This window comes from Misgurnus anguillicaudatus, chromosome 17 (assembly GCF_027580225.2).
Source record: "Misgurnus anguillicaudatus chromosome 17, ASM2758022v2, whole genome shotgun sequence".
In the NCBI taxonomy this organism is placed as follows: Eukaryota; Metazoa; Chordata; class Actinopteri; order Cypriniformes; family Cobitidae; genus Misgurnus; species Misgurnus anguillicaudatus.
In genome coordinates, this window is record NC_073353.2 from 610606 (window position 1) to 628285 (window position 17680).

A 17680-nucleotide genomic window follows, 5' to 3' on the forward strand; every position below is an offset into this window, starting at 1 on the left:
GTATGCTACTAGTACACATTTAAAATTGATTGTTCAGAAAAAGTTTTCAAAACATAGTATCATCATCTTGTTTGCAGGTTGTGTAGATGAATAAGAATGTCCCTCCCCGTAAAGTATAACTAGCACTAGCAAGTACAGTCAGTGTCTCCGGGTACAATAATTCCTTTATCAATTTACTTACAAATGAAGTGGCAAAAATTTTACACAATTTGGTGCTAAATAGCACTAAAATTGGTTCACTGGCTCGTAATTATAGGCGAACCACTTTAAGTGCTATATAGCACATGTGGTGCTATAGTCGTGCTACCACATTTATTGCTATTTTGTGTAGATGTGAGTATGGTTATGTAGTTACTGACGTTACCAAAGGCTGTTGGTTGTTACAAAACAGAAACAAGACCACATGTGTGTTGTATGAAGCTGTTGATAGATCATTAACTACTGTATCTAATACTGATAGATGTGGCCACATGTTTGCTTTTTCTTCAGGTCTGGCTGTGATGCATTATCAAGACACAAATGAGCTGGATGTGGGCAACAACCCTAAAGTTGGGACCAAGCGCTACATGGCCCCTGAGGTTCTTGATGACTCCATTCAGATGGATTGCTTTGAGTCTTACAAACGAGTTGATATCTGGGCCTTTGGACTTGTTCTGTGGGAGATTGCTAGAAGAACGGTGAGCAATGGTATGTATCTATAAACATGATTCACTTTCACATTTTCTGTTAAAATTATCAGTAATCTCTATGCACTAGTACTGTACTGTTTCAAATATACACTTTTCTCATTGTAATAATTCACTTTGTAGTTCAGAAATGCATTTAAAGAGCACCTGATTCACGATTTTACATTTCCTTTGGTGTGTAAATGTGTATTAGTTCATGTTAATGATATGCAAAAGGTGCAAAGTAAATGATGACGCGAGTTATCGTCTCCAACGTAAATCTCTTTTCTTGGACTACAACAAACACACGGATTGTATGCAGCAGTTTACTTCCTGGAATTTTTCATGTAGTAAAGACCGACATTATCATAATTCCTCCACTTCAGACTCACAGCCTGTAAGTTAACTCCTGTTAGCATTGAGCGAATCTTTCAAACATGGTAAGGAGCGAGAGGTATTCAGACCAATCACAACATACAGATTAGCTGGCAAATCAAAAACACAGCGCTTTTCAGAGCTTTGTACAGAGTCTGTGCGCTTCAGCAAGAAAGGGATATCTGGAGCTACAAAAATGTACGGTATGTGGTAAATAATGTGTTTTTTTTAACCATAAACCACGGGACACATTGTATTATACCAAATACACAAAATAGCGTTGTTTTTAGCAATGTAATAGGTGCCCTTTAAAGACATAAAGACAATAACCTCTTTCACACAGTAATTTTGATAAATAACCATGAATTTATCAGAATGACCTTACCAGTAAATCAATGGCAGCCGGTCATGTGTGTGGCTCGTCATGTTAAAATATGTGTTTGCCGCGTCATGTGAACCTATGTGCATCACGCGTCAAGTTAAAATACATGTCTGCTGCAGACGCTTCGAATGGGTTTATGATAAAATAGATGCCTGCGGTAGTTAACTCTAAACTGCCGTGCGGCTGTAATCTTACAACCTCTCTTACTGGTAAATTGGCAGCACTGAATTAACAGAAAGGTTCTGTTCACACATGATCTGTTAACTGCAATTTACCAGTAAAGACTTTGGGCCCTTTCATACATTCAGCGCAAGGCAGCACAATACGCGAAGCATATGTCTTTTGCTAGTTTCAACCTGGCGCAATTATCATTTTCACGTTTAACGCCACTTTACCTAGTTGCAAAGAATGTGATAAAATTGGTCAAAAAAACTTGCAATTAAATGAAGTGCCCAAGCCATAGAGGCTTAGGGTGGGTGTTTTGACTAATGCAAACACCTGTCAACCAGAGTACACCCCGGTTGAAAGGTAATGCAGAATATGTTAGCAGTCCGCTCCTCTTTTCAGGCAAAATCACGCCGCTCCCACTCTGCTCTGCTCACATTCTCTGGTGTGTATGTTATTGGCAAGAATATAAGTGTGTGTGTGTGTGTGTGTGTGTGTGTGTGTGTGTGTGTGTGTGTGTGTGTGTGTGTGTGTGTGTGTGTGTGTGTGTGTGTGTGTGTGTGTGTCACGTCGCTTTTGCCCCATCACTTTGAAGGGGTCATTAGTGCAATGGGAGCTGGTTGATGCCCTCCATATGCCTCTCCTAAAATTGCTCCCAATTGCTCCCTGCTGTGTAAAAGCCAGTATATAGCCAGTGCTGTTGGTGGTCCTGATGAATTGAAATTGAAAACACAGACAAACGCAAAATGTTTGTGCTAATTGGTGAAAATAAGTGTAATTCACGTCCTGAGAATTATGATAATGGTTTATAAAGGTGTTTTGTTTTGGACCACACAGGTATCGTAGAAGAATACAAGCCACCATTCCATGATGTAGTGCCGAGCGACCCCAGCTTTGAGGATATGAAGAAGGTGATATGCATAGACCAACAGAGACCCAACATTCCAAACAGATGGTTCCCAGATCCTGTAAGTACCTGCTTATACAATTCTCCAGCACCTTCTAGCTATATTGATCAATCATTAATCGCTATATCATAAACAACGTGTAGAAAACGTTTATGTATGTAAGGGGTGATGATATAAAGAAAATGTTATATCATGCACTGTACAAATACATTTTATAAAAATAAAATAAAATAAAAGGTTATTGGAATGAGCAACATTCATCATTGGTAAATAACTGCTTTGTGTTGTCCCTCACAAAAATGCCTTGAATTCTTTTTTTAAGGACACAATTTACTTGGAATTTTTTAATTATTTCATGCGTCTTTATCACTCTTATGTGTAAATAACGTATGCAGGGGATAAATAATATAGCGAAATCTAATGTTTAGACAAAGTATATACATCTTTACAGCAGTCAGCCCAAATTACTGTTGGATCATTCTTGACTCAGTTTATTTAATTCAGATTTTGTTTTTATCTTTCAGACCTTAACATCTATCGCTAAACTCATGAAGGAGTGTTGGTACCAGAGCCCATCAGCCAGACTTACGGCATTACGAATCAAAAAAACTCTGACAAAAATTAATAACTCTCTGGAAAAAATTAAAACCGACATTTGAAGTACTTCTGTATGGAAGAACCTAAAGGCCTTTACCATGCTCGGTTGTCGTCTCTTCTGGAGAAGACGCTGGAAAATAGTACCGTCTGAGCTCTGTGCTCTTATAGAGGCACATTGTATTTATTTTGATATTGCAGTGGGGCACATTTTGGCATCCAAAGATAAAGGTGTGGTGGGCATTTGAAAGACTTCAGTCTTTGATATGGGAGTCTCTTTTAAGACGTAGGATCTTTTGTTCATTTTTCTGTAACACAAAGACTAGTACTGTAACTGGGCATTTGAAGAAAGCGCTTTGTTTTCCTTTTAAAGCTGCTTCAGTTTTTAGAGCTCCATGAAAAATATCCGTTTCATTAGCAGTGTGCTCTATTTATTGCACTCGAGGTTTGTGCATTGTTTGCTGTTACAGGTGACTTTACTCAACAAATTGCTAAATTAAGCAACTCCAAATAATTCATAACACAGCAGAAATAAGGAATTTACTGGGGTTGACTCTATGAATCATGGTTACAGGAAACCAGTTACTACTTTAAAGTAGACAGTGAACATGTTAATTAATGTCAAAGACAAACAGCTTTTAAGTTTGTCCCTCTCATGATGTCCCTCTGACTTCTAATGTATTCAGTTTCAGATATTTTGTGTATTGCTGAGAATTTAGCATTATGTATTTGTTTTTTGTTTTGTTTTATATACTTTGTTAAATACAGACACTAAAAGAGCAAAAAATCTTAAATAAAACTACAAGATCCTGAAAGAAATTCTTACTGTATGTGCTGTACCATTACTGTATAATGAGTTTGTATTATCAAAGTATGAGTGTCAAATTGTAGAATTTTACATAAATGACTATACATTTTTTGATATGAATAGGTTATTGATACAGAACTTGGTACTTATGTTTGGGTCCAATTTGAGGTCACTTGCAAAACGAAAAAAAAAAAGAATGGGGAACTTGACCACTTAGTTGTGCAGTATCATAAAAGAAAGAAAGAAACAAACAAAAAAGGCTATAACAACAGCAATCTGTCTGAATTACTAGAAAATTGATATATCACTGGTAAACATAGAACAACATGGGCGTCATTAGCCAATTAAATTAAATTTGAGCAGATATTACACAAGGTTAGTTGCCAGTTGGTAGCCTATAAAACTCAGCAGGTCTGTTTGACTCTAGATCCCAGAGAGATATGCCACCAGGAGGCACTGTCATGTCATTACATGGAACTGTTTGTTTAAAATACACTTTACTATATTTATTTAAATATCACATTTAAAACAACATGTGTTACAAAGTGCTGTACAATAGATAAATACAAAGTTCAAATAAAATAAAAGCTATCCATAATAGAAGAAATATACACAAGATCAAATAATAAAAATAAAATACAATATTGGCACATAACCAAATGACCAGATAAAAATATGCACCCTTAGCAAGACTGTTAGCAAAACACAAGGAATAAAATACATGTTCAGAGAGGTTTTAAAGACCGAAATGAAAGGAGCAGGGGCCTCATTTATAAAATTGCGACGAAGGAACTATCCTACATTTCATCTAAGGCAGGGATGGGCAACTTTGGTCCTGGAGGGCCGGTGTCCTGCAGAGTTTAGCTCCAACTTGCATCAACACACCTGCCAAAAAGTTTCTACTATGCCTAGTAAGACCTTAATTGGCTGCTTCAGGTGTGTTAAATTATGGTTGGAGCTAATGTCTGTAGGGCACCGGCCCTCCAGGAGCGAAGTTGCCCATCCCTGATCTAAGGCCATTTTTGAAATGATCGTATGTGTGATTCAGAGGAAAGGAGCGTACGCACGATAAAGAGTGCGTACACCTCTTTTCCAGATGTGCAGTTTATAAATCACAAATTATCTCCGGCTTGTAAACGCCCCTAATTTAATTTATTAGCATAAAACTATGAAATTTTCAAAGGCCAAATTCTCTGACTGCTACAATGGCGAGTGGTAAGAAAATTTATTTGTTGTCGTTTGCATAAGTTTTTAATATTTCTAAATTCTAACATGGAAACTTTATTGACATCACTCGAGTTAAGGCGATTATTAGTGGACCTTTCAATTCACGGGTTTCATTCAAATGTAGTTTTACACGTAAACTTGTGTCTTTAAAGTTTTGTTTCAGTTTGCCATGCCTCCTGCGCGGCGGTGTAAAATATTTTCGAATTTAAAATTCAAAGATCGTATCTTAAACTGTCGGAAAATATATTCCATATGGATTCATTTCGATTTACAGATGTTTAACATTAAAATCGATGCATGGGAATAATTTATATAAATGTTTGAAATACCCATCCATCACTCTTAAATGTCGTACAATTTATTTCCTTTCACGTCGTTGTAATCATTAAATTCGATTAGTTTTTACTTCAATTCAATAAAGCACATATGTTCTGTAACATTTACATGTGCGTTAAACACCGCAAAACAATTTTGCTATATTTTTAAATATTTTTTGAAAAGATGACGAACTAGAAAATCTTTTCCTGAACCTATAGCTTGGGCACCACCTTTTTGCATCGGAATAGGTCTACATTTTAAAATAATTTAACAAGGTTTTAGAATATATTTTAAACAAAATATGTTGGACTATTTTGATATTTTAGAGTAGTATGTCTTCTCCTATAGGCCTTCTCCACAGTTCATTCTTGTTCATTTTCTGTGTGCATCATTGTTGCATGTTTTTTTATTATGTTTCTATTCTGAATAAACAAACAGCACAGTTTACATGCGTCATCATTGTTGCATTAGTTCATTAAGATAATTCTGAACAGATTTCTGTAGTTCAACCAATTGTGAATTGTAGTTGAGAACGTCACGGCGCACTATCAAAACATTGTCGAGTTTAAATTGGGCTCGTCGGGCTCATAATTAAAGTTAATGTGTCGGGCGGGCTGGGCTCGGACACAACGTGCAGGGGCTTCAGTTATGTTTTTTGGGCCCGATCTAAGCTCTAATACAGATGATGTTGACGCCAGGGGCGTCACTAGGCCCTTTTTAGGGAGGCTTCAGCCCAGCCCCACTAAAAAATGATTTGATTCATTAATTTGTGATCGCTTCAGTCCCCTATAAAAACTATGTAGAAAAGGCGGCATGCTGCGTCAAGGTTTGGCTCCTCCTCTGATCTGAGTCAGCATGGATTTAGCGCGTTTTCAAAACGCAGCGGGACTGAGCAGAGCGAACATCAGTACAGTAGTACAAAGTGTGTGCAGGCGGACTGGCCATCTTGGCCTGGCGGCTGTTCTAACCTGCCGTGCAGTCAGCTCAGGTTGACATGTGAAATAATATGATATGAATGAATGACGGACCTCTTAAAATCTACGAGTCAGTCAATCGCGTTGCGAAAATGCCACCACATGACCTAACGGTGGCAACCCACTGCCTTTGCGCTGCATATTTGTTAGATAAAGCCACAAAGGAGAAGCAGAGAGAGACAGACGCAGCGAGATGCTGCAAAATCACAGAAATATTCGCTAAGAAGGGAGCAGGTCAGTAAAGTTACCATTAAAAGCACACATCTATATATTGCTGATTAATGTTGTTTTAAAGTCAGGTGCTGGCGTGATGCATTTGCTTTATGTACAGTTGTTGTTCTGAACGCATCAGGCAGATCATTTCATGCAGCGAAACACCGGGTGATTGTGAAGTTTATCCTTTTATAAAACTTGGTTTTTGTGGGAAAACTGGATCAAAAGTGCAAATCAAGCTTCAACTTATTTTCAGTTCTTTAAAATAACTTTTTTTAAATCTAATAATATGAGTAGCTATATTAAATATGTTTGTTTCATGTAAAATATTAATATTTCAACATTTGAACTCCTTCCTTTTAAAAAGTGTATGCCAACCGTGTATTTGTCTGTGGTATGGTAGTATACATTGTGTATTCCTAGTAAGTTTTTGAAGGTTCACCTACTATAGTATAGACATAGGGGCTGTTTCCCAGACAGGGCTTAAGTCTAGTTCAAGACTTGAATTTTAGTTCTTAACTAAAAGTAGCTTGCACTAACATAAAATACATCAGTCACATTGTTTTGTCTCAAGATGCACACCTGTAGTATGTTTTGTCTCAAGATGCACACCTGTACTATTTTGTAAGGTATGCTTGTAAAAACTACATAAGCATCCTAATATAACTGAGGCCTAGTCCTGGATTAATCTAAACCCTGTCCTGAAAACCACATCATACTGCATCTTGACAACTCAGTATTAAGGTAGATCACTTGTTGGTCAGTCCCCTTTTCTATATTTTAGATCTGTATAAATTTGCTCCCAGATTAACAGTGGCTAAATCAACTAATAGGCCTAATATTAACCTATAAGATTAGCAAATCCTGTTTATGTTTATATTTATGTTAACACACACATTTATGTTATTTCCTGGTTAAAAGTTTATTTTATTTTGTCAAAAATAAAAACCTTATCTAAGGTTTCTATGTGAGCATAGAAATGCAAACAATAAAATGATGTGTTTGTACTAAAAACGTGTGTCGTGTATTTGCACAGTGAATAATGAATCAGGAAGTCTTCATTGTAAAAAAATCTCCATTCCCAGCTGAAAATGTTCTAGTCCCATATATGAAACACATGGAATACAATGGGATCGTGGATTGCAATAAGGTTAGTAGTATACAACCCTACCCTAGTCAAATAATATTTTTTTAATCATATCCTTACTGGGGGCTAAGCCCCCCTAAAATGAAAATCCTAGAATCGCCCCTGGTTGACGCTGTTAAAGTTTCGAATATGCTTACCTGCAATATTGCCACAAGGAAACATGGAGGTAAGTACTTTTCCACGTCAAAGAGAAGTTTTATAAATCTGAGCGTTGGAGTGGATTTGAGCGTAACAACGGTTTAATATCAAATCCGTGCATAAAAACGCTTTATAAATGAGGCCCCAGATCTGATTGAGAGAGAGGAAGACTATTCCAGAGCCTAGGAGCAGCCACTGAGAGAGCCCGATCACCTTTAGTTTTGTAACGGGAACGAGAAACTGTGAATAGAAGTTGACAAGATGATCTAAGAGGTCTTGAAGCAGTGTCTAGGATACGAAGCTCGCAAATGTATTGAGGAGCAAGACCATGCAAAGCAAGGAGCAAAGTTTTAAAGTCAATGCGAAGCTTAACTGGTAACCAGTGAAGAGAAGCCAGCACAGGTGTAATGTGCTCACGTTTTTTAGTGGCAGTAAGCATTCTGGCTACCATCTGCAAAACACTGATTTAGACAAACCCAGGTAGAGGGAGTTACAGTAGTCCAACCTTGATGTTATAAATGCATAGATTACTGTCTCAAGGTCCTTCTGGGAAATCATCTTGAGGTTGGCACTGTTTGATCATTCATACACATTGTTTGTATCATTTGGTAAAGTAAAGCGCTTTGGATGGGTCTGTTGAAAGCAGTTCAAAGTGGCCTCATATTCACACACACACTGATGGCAGTGTCAGCCAAGCAAGGCACCATCAGCTCGTTGGGAGCAGCTGGAGTTAGGTGTCTTGGTCAGGTGGAGCCGGGATTGAACCACCAACCTTCCGGTTTGTAGACAACCTACATGAACCACTGAACCACTGCCGCATCAACTGTGTTTGTAACTGCTGTTTCTGTAGCAGTTAGAATGGATCTAAAGATATAATACAACATATAGGGCAGGGGTCTCCAACCTTTTTGTGAGCAAGGGCTACCACAATGGATTAAACAATCTGGAGGGTAACTTTTTGATATAGTCTATTAAAAAGTCTATTTTGTTTTACTTGTTGATTTTAATTTACTTACTTTTATTTTACTAACCATTTTGTAGTGCTGTGTAGCATTCTAAAAACGCAACATGGCATATCATTACGAAATTCGGTATTATTGTTCAGCACCATACCCTGAGAGTAGATGCCAAGTGGTGATGAAAATATGCTTTTAACATTTGTTTTTCCTGATCTGTTTTGATATTTTGGGCCTTACAGAGTACAACTATACAACAAATGGCAATGCTATCCACCATTTATTAATAATATTGCAAATGTTTTCAAACTCATTTGCCTGATTTGCATGAAATGTGGAATATATCATACAGAGACTGTATCAAATTATCAAAATAAAGTTGGTTTACTTGTAACCCGACTGTCAGGTTTTCCACGTTTTAACCAACCATGGTTTTGTAGGGTTGAATGGACAGATGTGTTTACATAACAGGCATTTAAGATCCGGCAATTTTCATGCTATATTTAAATTTTACACTCTTAAAAATGTTAGATTGTTTTATGCCCAGACTTTTTTTGTGTGTGTGGGGGTCTACTTTTTAAATGCTAAACCGACAAGATCTACCAATTACAGAAAAGAACACAATTAAATTTTTTAACACTTTAAATGCGTGTTGGGACTATACTGCATATACCTGGATTTAAGACTGTCACAAGTACTCATTTCTTTTTGAGGAGTTAAAAAAATTGAATAGTAATGTCCACGTCGATGTCACGAGTGACTATGAGGGCGGACCGATTTACGCAAACACCCGTCACTTCCGGGTAACCCCGGGCAACAAAATCGAAGGGAATACGCATCAGGTGTGTGTGATGAGGTGGCGAATGCTGACTGGGCAGTTCACAGGAGGTGAGGAGTATAAAGGAAGTGTGTGAAACACAGGAAGTGTGCTTGTGGATGGTTGGAAAAAGGCGCTGCGGGCGAAGCTGTGTGTTGTGTTATAAAGACAAGCCAAGGAGCAGAAACAACGGAGATGATTCGCTGAAGTGGAGGACGTGATTGGAAACGAAGGGAAGGTTTCGTCACTTCCCGCTCAAAGAAATCCCAACTTACAACTTTCTTCAACCCACACTCCACCGACCTCAACGGCTAAAATCTCCTCATGACTCCTCTGGCCTCGAAGTGGCTTCTGTCGACATGAGCACAGCACGACACTGCAAGCTTTTTGGTGTACACACACAAATGAAGACAAAACTCACCCACAGCACTACACACACACTTCGTGAACTATGGACGGAGCCAGAACTCGACCCGGGACCGCCGTGTGGTTGGTTGGGTGGTTTTTTGTGGTGGAGGGGATGAAATGAATAAGAGAGGAACACAGGACCCCCTGTGGTGCTTCTGGTGCTCCCCGGCTCGCCCACGCTTCTTTCTCTTCAGTGGGGCCGCAACGCTACGGGGTGACTCTCAACACAAGATCAGGTAATACTTTGTGTTTACAATCCACAATACAAACTTCGATGCTACTCACATATGTTCTCTACTTCCAGTGTGACTCCCCAGCTCACCCACGCTTCTCTGTCCAGTGGGGCCGCAATGCCACATGGCAACTCACAACACAGGATCAGGTGATACTTTTGCATTCACAATACACACCGCAGACTTCAACGCTACTCACGTACGCTCTCTACTTCCAGTGTGGCTTCCCGGCTCGCCCACGCTTCTCTCTCCAGTGGGGCTGCAATGCTACGTGGCAACTCACAACACAGGATCTGGTAATACTTTTGCATTCACAATACACCACAGACTTCAATGTTACTCACGTATATTCTCTACTTCCAGCGTGGCTCCCCGGCTCGCCCACGCTTCTCTCTCCAGTGGGGCCGCAACGCTACGTGGCAACTCACAACACAGGATCAGGTGATACTCTTTGCTTAGTTACTCCCAATGGTTGAGTTCGTTTACTCACACTTGCTGAGGCTTCCCAGCTATCCGCATCGAAAACAGCAACTGTCTTCAACTTAGCCAACCTAGTGACTCGCTTTAGCGACGCTTCTTCGCCCAGTTCATCCAACTCCGATTCCTCCGTGGCAATAACAGCACGACAGCACAGCACAACACGACACCGCCAACAGAACACAACACTACAGCAACAAAGCACCTTTTCCGTGGTGCTCCTTTAATGGCCACAACTCCTTCCTTTTTGCCTCTTTCGGCTACCGCACTCTTTCCACTCGATTTAAGCGATCCCCGGATCAACGGCGCTTTCTGGCTCTTCCAAGGAAGGAGCGTGTGGTTTGGTCCGCCCTAGGTGTAAAGGAGCTCACCCCGAAATCAACTTGCTTCTCTGTTTTCTACAGATCTATTTGTAGGTCTCATCTTCAACAAATCCTCCAATCACACGGTTGCCACATTAACTCCGCACACCTGTTTCTCATAAGCCCCGATTGTGTTGCCACAGAAACCAGGAAGTAAAAAGGTGTTTGTGAAAATTGGTCTGGTCGGAAACAATCTTCGGGCGGAACCAATCTTCGCTGCTTTTGGTTCCGCCCTATCATAGTCACCCTGTGACACTAACCTGTCTCTTACCTGTGGCTGTAGGGGCCTCCAGGATGAGTTGTGAAGGCAGTGGGCCTGCGGACGGAGGGACGGCACTCCAGCATTCCGTGGAACGAGGGAAACAGAGGAGCAAGTTATTTTCACAACGGAACTAACGGTAATACTTACCTGGCTATACCACTTGTATTCGCAGGGCCTTGGACCACAAGACATTCACCCCCAGTCCACGGGGAAGGAGATACGGATGTAGTGCCGGTAGATTGCAGGAGGGAGGCAAGGATGCCCCACTTGGAACCACGGAACAAACCCCTTGACAGAGCTCAGGTAGTTGCGTTTGGCCTTCTATCCACTAATTGTGTGTTTCCTTTCTGCCTCCAGGGGAAGAGGAGGGCGCCACGCGTTCAACACAAAACAAGGCTGAGGGCTGAGACCCCTAGGAGTGTATATATACTGACCATCGGACGAAGGAGCTCCGTCCCCTTTTTCCCCTCTCTGTGGGTGTCCCTACCCCTGGCACTTGGCCCTCTCCTCCCCTGCAAGAAACGAAAAGGAAACAAGACATTATTTTAAACTCCCCTTTCCCCTTCCCAACCATATTTTAAATAATTTAAATAAAGCTTGTTTTAAATTTACTTATCTGTTCTCGTGTGTTTGGTCATTGGGGTGCTTTTGGGGACCTCCTCGAGGTGGCACTTACGGAGGGGCGTTAGTGGCTCACTCCGGCTGGTAACATCATCATTGAGTACAAATAGTAAAAGGGTCTATGGGCACCCCTGTTTTAACCCATAGTTGGGTAAAATATGGACAAATAAACATTTGCTGGGTTGTTTTAACCCATTGGATAATAAAAAAACATCTGATGGGTTGTTTCAACCCATTGTTGGATAACAACCCAGTATATGTTTATTTATAACCCAGTGGTTGGGTTTGTTTTTTGAGTGTATGTTAGATTACATCTAACAGTTATTACCCCAAATATTGTGTGCCTATAATACTTTATAAACAAAAACAGAAAATCAATGTTTATTCTAATTATGGAAAGTTTCAGTTGATGCACAGGTACATACTGTTTGAACAGATGGCTCAGTAGAAACCCATGTATGTTTAATAAGTAAAATAACTGAATGCTGCCTCTTAGTAATAATTGCCTGTCCTTGGTGTCTACAAATAAGCTGTTTTTAAAAATGTATCTTTTCACAAAATAACAAAAAATGCAAAGCCTGCCAGACTTGCAAACTGAAGTGAATTTGTAGGGTCGGAAAAATTATGTCATTAATTTTTTATTATGGAGCATAAACATGGCATCGTTCATGAAATAAACCTGTGAAGATGGGACATTCAACCCCTCCACTGCTGGTTTAATAGATTCTGCACTGTGAAATATAGTGATACACATTTTTATACCAACTTCATGTCTCTTTCCAATTTTTTCTCTTTCCTGCCTGTCAGACAGAATAAAATGTATTCTTCTGTACAAATTGTAAATATACAAATGTATTACAATGTAAAACATGGGCAGCCCTTATATGGTCTTTAAGGAGCAACTTTTGGTCTCTGATTAAGTCAAGTTTGTTATAAGTTTGTTATTTTTAATTTTGTTATAAAAAAAATGTAAGAAGCATTCAGACTGTAAGCATATGTGTGTGCATTAAGTAGAAGGAAAGGTGTTTCTTTTTGAATAGTAATAATCACCCCTGAAATGAAAATCTTTCTAAAGGGTGTCTTACTGTCATGAAACTAATGCCACAATGCAAGAAATCTTAGCCGTAATGTTAATTTCCAAGGTTCATTATATGGGTCTCAATTCAGTATCTACAATGAAACCAATGACGAAATAGCTTTTATTTATAGCACTTTCGTGATGTGCATTATAGCACAAGTACCCAATATAATAAAAGTTCTCTTGTAATTTACTAACCAGCAACAATAATATCCAAGGTATCAGCTACTGTACGTCCATCTTCATGCCATGGGTGTTTACTAGTGCTCTCTCTCTCTCCATTTCTTTCACCCTCAATTTCTTTGTTTCTTTCTTTCTTTCTTTCTTTCTTTCTTTCTCTCTCTCTCTCTCTCTCTGTCTCTCTCTCTCTCTCTCTCTCTCTCTCTCTCTCTCTCTCTCTCTCTCTCTCTCTCTCTCTGTCTCTCTCCCTTTCTTTAGCCCTCAATTTCTTTCTCTCTCTCCCTCTCCCTTTCCCTTTAATCCTCTTACATTGAGCCATAGTAGGCGGGGCAAGTCTGTCTGCGTATTTAGAGTTTGGTTTATTTGGAGTGGAGCAATGCAGGCAGACACCGTGAATATACAGCAGAACAGAGTAATGATGATTTTGTGCAAAGCTTTGGATGTGTTGGTCTGTGGAGAGTGACAGATGTCATGCCTCATCTAAGGTGCTCAGAAGCTGTGCTGCTACTCTTCATCTTTGCACAAGTCACTGCAGGTAGAGTTTTTTTCTTGTCGGCTCACTTTAGCATACCTTGAAATATATTTTCCAAACAAACTGAAATGATTATTTTGCAATATGTGTTACGTGTGAGTAAAGTTAAGTTCATGGTGTTCACAACGTGCTGTGTAATCTTCTTACAAAACTGAAATTCACTTACTCAGCTGTGAATCTAATGACCTCATTCTGCTGTGATTATGGTTAACTTGTTATAGATGGACTCTGAACATTATATAATGAAATGGTGCAGGTAAAAGATCAGTAGAGATCATGAAAAGACTGAAAATGTCCCCATCTAGTTCATTTTAAAACATTTACGTGCAGCATTTAGCCAAGCACGTGCACCAAATACCTAAACCTGTGATACATTTTATAATGAGTGTAAGGATTTATTGCCTTATTATCTCACTGCAGTAAAAAAGTTTCAACGGTAGAATAAATGATGCAGATAAACATCGCATCTTTTCCCTGATGGACCGATTTTTAAACTATATTTGTTTAAATTACAGTGTGTAAGAGAAGTGAAATATCATGACTTTTTGTTTATTTAAAGGTTTTTATATATGTATTTTTTATTAATTTTTTACACAACAGGGCCTTTTCAAATGATTGCATGTTGTGTTAAAAATTTTATTACAAAATATATTAAAACATATATAAAAGAGCCATTTCAATTATTGTAGAAAGGGCAAACTGGCAAAAACTTACAGGACCTACACTATCGTTCAAAAGTTTAGGGTAACTAAAATGAAATGTTTGTAATGATCATAAAAATCTTTTCATGTAAAGTTGTATTCCTTTTGAAATCATTTTGCTTGGACTTGGACTGTATTATGTAGAAAAAAGCAGCTATAGATTTTTAATGTGACCCTGCCTGTGAAAACACAGCTTAAGTCATTTTAATTATGATTTACCGTTTTCTATACAATTATAGTGAACATAAAAATGATATTATAGTGAAATTAATAGGTGAAATGAAACCAAATTTGATGGTTTTCACATGTAGCTTCACATTGATTTGTTTTGCCCAAATTGTTAGGATAATATTTCTTGTCAGGTTGAGTTTAAACTCTCACAGGGTTGTAGTTTAGTGATCAGTACTTAAATCAAACCCTAAGAGTCCATATGAATGAGTTTGAATGTTTAAATGTCCTTTAGTCCTTTAACCTACAGTATTAGCCTTGCTGTTTTCAGTTAGTGTTAAATCTGTAAGGGCTAATTCACACTGATCCAACAACTAGTGTATAGGCAGCAGGTGGTTATCGCAGAAATCAGCCTTGACAGTGTGATAATATTAAATATTGTGTAATAATAAACTGTACCTGCCAAAATGATTTGCAGCATCCGGGTTACTGTGTGTTATTTGGGAATAACATAACTTGGAATGTCACGACCGGCCAATCAGAATCAAGCATTTTAAAGTGGCGTGTAATAAATGTCAACAAACACCAACATTCTAATTTAGTATAATATATATATATATTTCAGTGTTAAACAGCCTTACAGCATTTACAAAGTCTTTTCATTTAAAACTGTAATTTATAATGAAAAAGTAGATCTCTGTAATCATTAATCATCACTGTGTGTGTGTGCGTGCGTGCGTGCGTCTGGATTTATTGTGAGGGCTGACTTTTTCTGTCACTGTTGTCCAAAAAGCACAGTAATGCCTATGCTTTTGTTCTTGTTGGTGCCAAGTGATTTTGATTAAAGAATGCCTTCAGCCGAAGTTATTTACAACCTGTACTTGGACTAGGTATTTAAAATATCTCTGTAAAATGATAAAAAGCATTTGTTAGTTAAATAATTATCAGAAAAAAGTGTGTAGGTGCGAGGCTGTCAAATTTGATCATGTCACAGAACAGAAACTGAGCAGAAGCTAGCTGTTAAACAAATGCATGCTCCTCTGGATATAACCTCTCCTCTTGTAAAGGCAGCATTTTAGATAGCATCATAAAATTTATGAGCTTGTTTTTAGAGTACATCCGAGCTCTTTACAGAAGAAACCATTTCAGGCACACCCAGTGTTTGCCCTTATGAAAATAACAATGGTTTCACTACAGTAGCCATGGATACGATATAGTATTTGTGGTAAAACCACAGTAGGCTAATCAGTAGATGTGCCAGAAAATGTTTTTTTTTACAATTTACTGTCATACAATGGTAGTTTTACTTAAACGTGGGTTTGATCTATAGTTTCTAATTTTTCATGATTTCAATGTAAATTTTTTCATGCACAAATTAATTTTGTACTGGCATTAAGTTACAAGTCAGAGTACAGCAAAAACTAATTTTATAACCATGTCCTTAGGGAAGCACACAGAGGAAGCATGCAAGAGCCTTTTTTATAAAATGTTGCGTAGAAACCATCCTAAATTAGATCTGACGATAATTTCTCAAAACTGCTTATGTGTGATTCATAAAACGCACAGAAAACGCCTGTACCCCTTTCTTTCAGATGTGAAATCTAAATGAAAAGCGCAAACGATCTTGAACTCGTGCGCAGTAAACAGTGTGTAGTTGTCCATCAATGTAAACAATGGGCAAAGTAGTTGAACCAAAAAATGCACGATTAATAAAGTTATTGGCTTCTAAAGTATAGGGAGTTGACTCTGAATCGCTGAAACGGGTCATCATAAGGATTGAATCTCCTGCCTGACTTTATCCACATAATACCAACACTTTGCATAATAATGCCCGTGGGAGAAACAAAAACTATGACATGCCTATAGAAACTTCAGCTAGTTAGTGTGTAAACATCATATCACGCTGTGTTTTCAGTTTGTGTTGTTTTCACTACCAAAGGATGAAGATATATGAAGAATCTGTGTTGTAAAATTACTTTTTCAAGGAGGGATATACTAAATGTACGTTTGGCTGTGAAGATTCTGTGGTTAAAATTACTTTTTCAGGGAGGGATTTACTCGACGTTTGGCTGTGAAGAATCAGTGGTTAAAATGACTTTTTTACAGAGTTATTTACTAGACGCTTGACAATGAAAGATGGTTCAGTACCCACTTTATTTGGAACAACATGCGGATTTTGGTCTCACTCTGGTGGACGGTCTCTGCAGCACTCAAACATGCTTTTTGGGCATACGTGAATTTGTATTTTTGCAGCTTATTGAAAAATATAATCAGAATGGCACAAAGCTCCATGTGCTCGTCGTTTATTAGTTACCTGAAATAGATGCACAGTTGGAGGATAGCTTGTATGCGTATCTTGAAACTATATTTGTGCAATGTGCGCATGTCAAATGATAAAATCTGATTTGAAGCTTGTGCCATATATACAAGCACATCATACTGATCACATTATTAAGTGTTCATGTAACCGCTACGGATTTATTAATCAGAATGATTTCATTGAGGCAAAAGTTGTCATGGTAAAAAAAGGGGTCCTTGTAAAAGCTGCTGCCTCTCCACACCTGAAGTAAATTCAAACCTGCTATTTGACCAAGCAGTTGGGTTGATATGTCGTGGGTGGAGTGCATTTAATGTCACTGAAAACGACCCAAATATTAACACAATTATTAGGTTACAAATATAAAAATAATGAAAAAATGACCAATTAAATTACCAAAAAAGGCCCAACTCAGCGCTAATACATTAATATGCAATATAAATAAATAAACAGTGTGATTCTTTGCTTTAAAATATAATGAAGTAAACGTTTTTCAAGACTTATACTCTGATAAAGTACAGATGCATGGAACATGTAACTAAAATACTTTAGCACTGTCTACCTCTGGTGACAATCCAGTGATTAACATGACATTATGTGTCATTTTGTACACTCACATTTAGTTTGGTATTTTTGTGTCTGATTTGTTTGAAT

At 38.3% G+C, this 17680-nt stretch overlaps 2 protein-coding genes across 3 annotated transcripts in view; both read left to right on the plus strand.

The window, feature by feature from the left end:
* LOC129451718 (activin receptor type-1) overlaps nucleotides 1–3908 on the plus strand; it is a 42811-nt gene extending 38903 nt beyond the window's left edge. Inside the window, exons 9-11 of the mRNA XM_055215095.2 lie at nucleotides 490–687; nucleotides 2425–2555; nucleotides 3020–3908. Of these exons, the coding sequence (XP_055071070.1) occupies nucleotides 490–687; nucleotides 2425–2555; nucleotides 3020–3154 (464 nt within the window). The 3' untranslated portion in view covers nucleotides 3155–3908. The remainder of the gene's footprint in view (nucleotides 1–489; nucleotides 688–2424; nucleotides 2556–3019) is intronic.
* A 9722-nt stretch (nucleotides 3909–13630) lies between these two features.
* The window catches only part of acvr1c (activin A receptor type 1C), an 84659-nt gene continuing 80609 nt past the window's right edge, over nucleotides 13631–17680 (plus strand). Inside the window, exon 1 of one of the 2 annotated variants that reach the window (XM_055214806.2) lies at nucleotides 13631–13843. In XM_055214806.2, the coding sequence (XP_055070781.2) occupies nucleotides 13780–13843 (64 nt within the window). In that variant the 5' untranslated portion in view covers nucleotides 13631–13779. The remainder of the gene's footprint in view (nucleotides 13844–17680) is intronic. The other variant, XM_055214805.2, reaches the window with a different exon arrangement.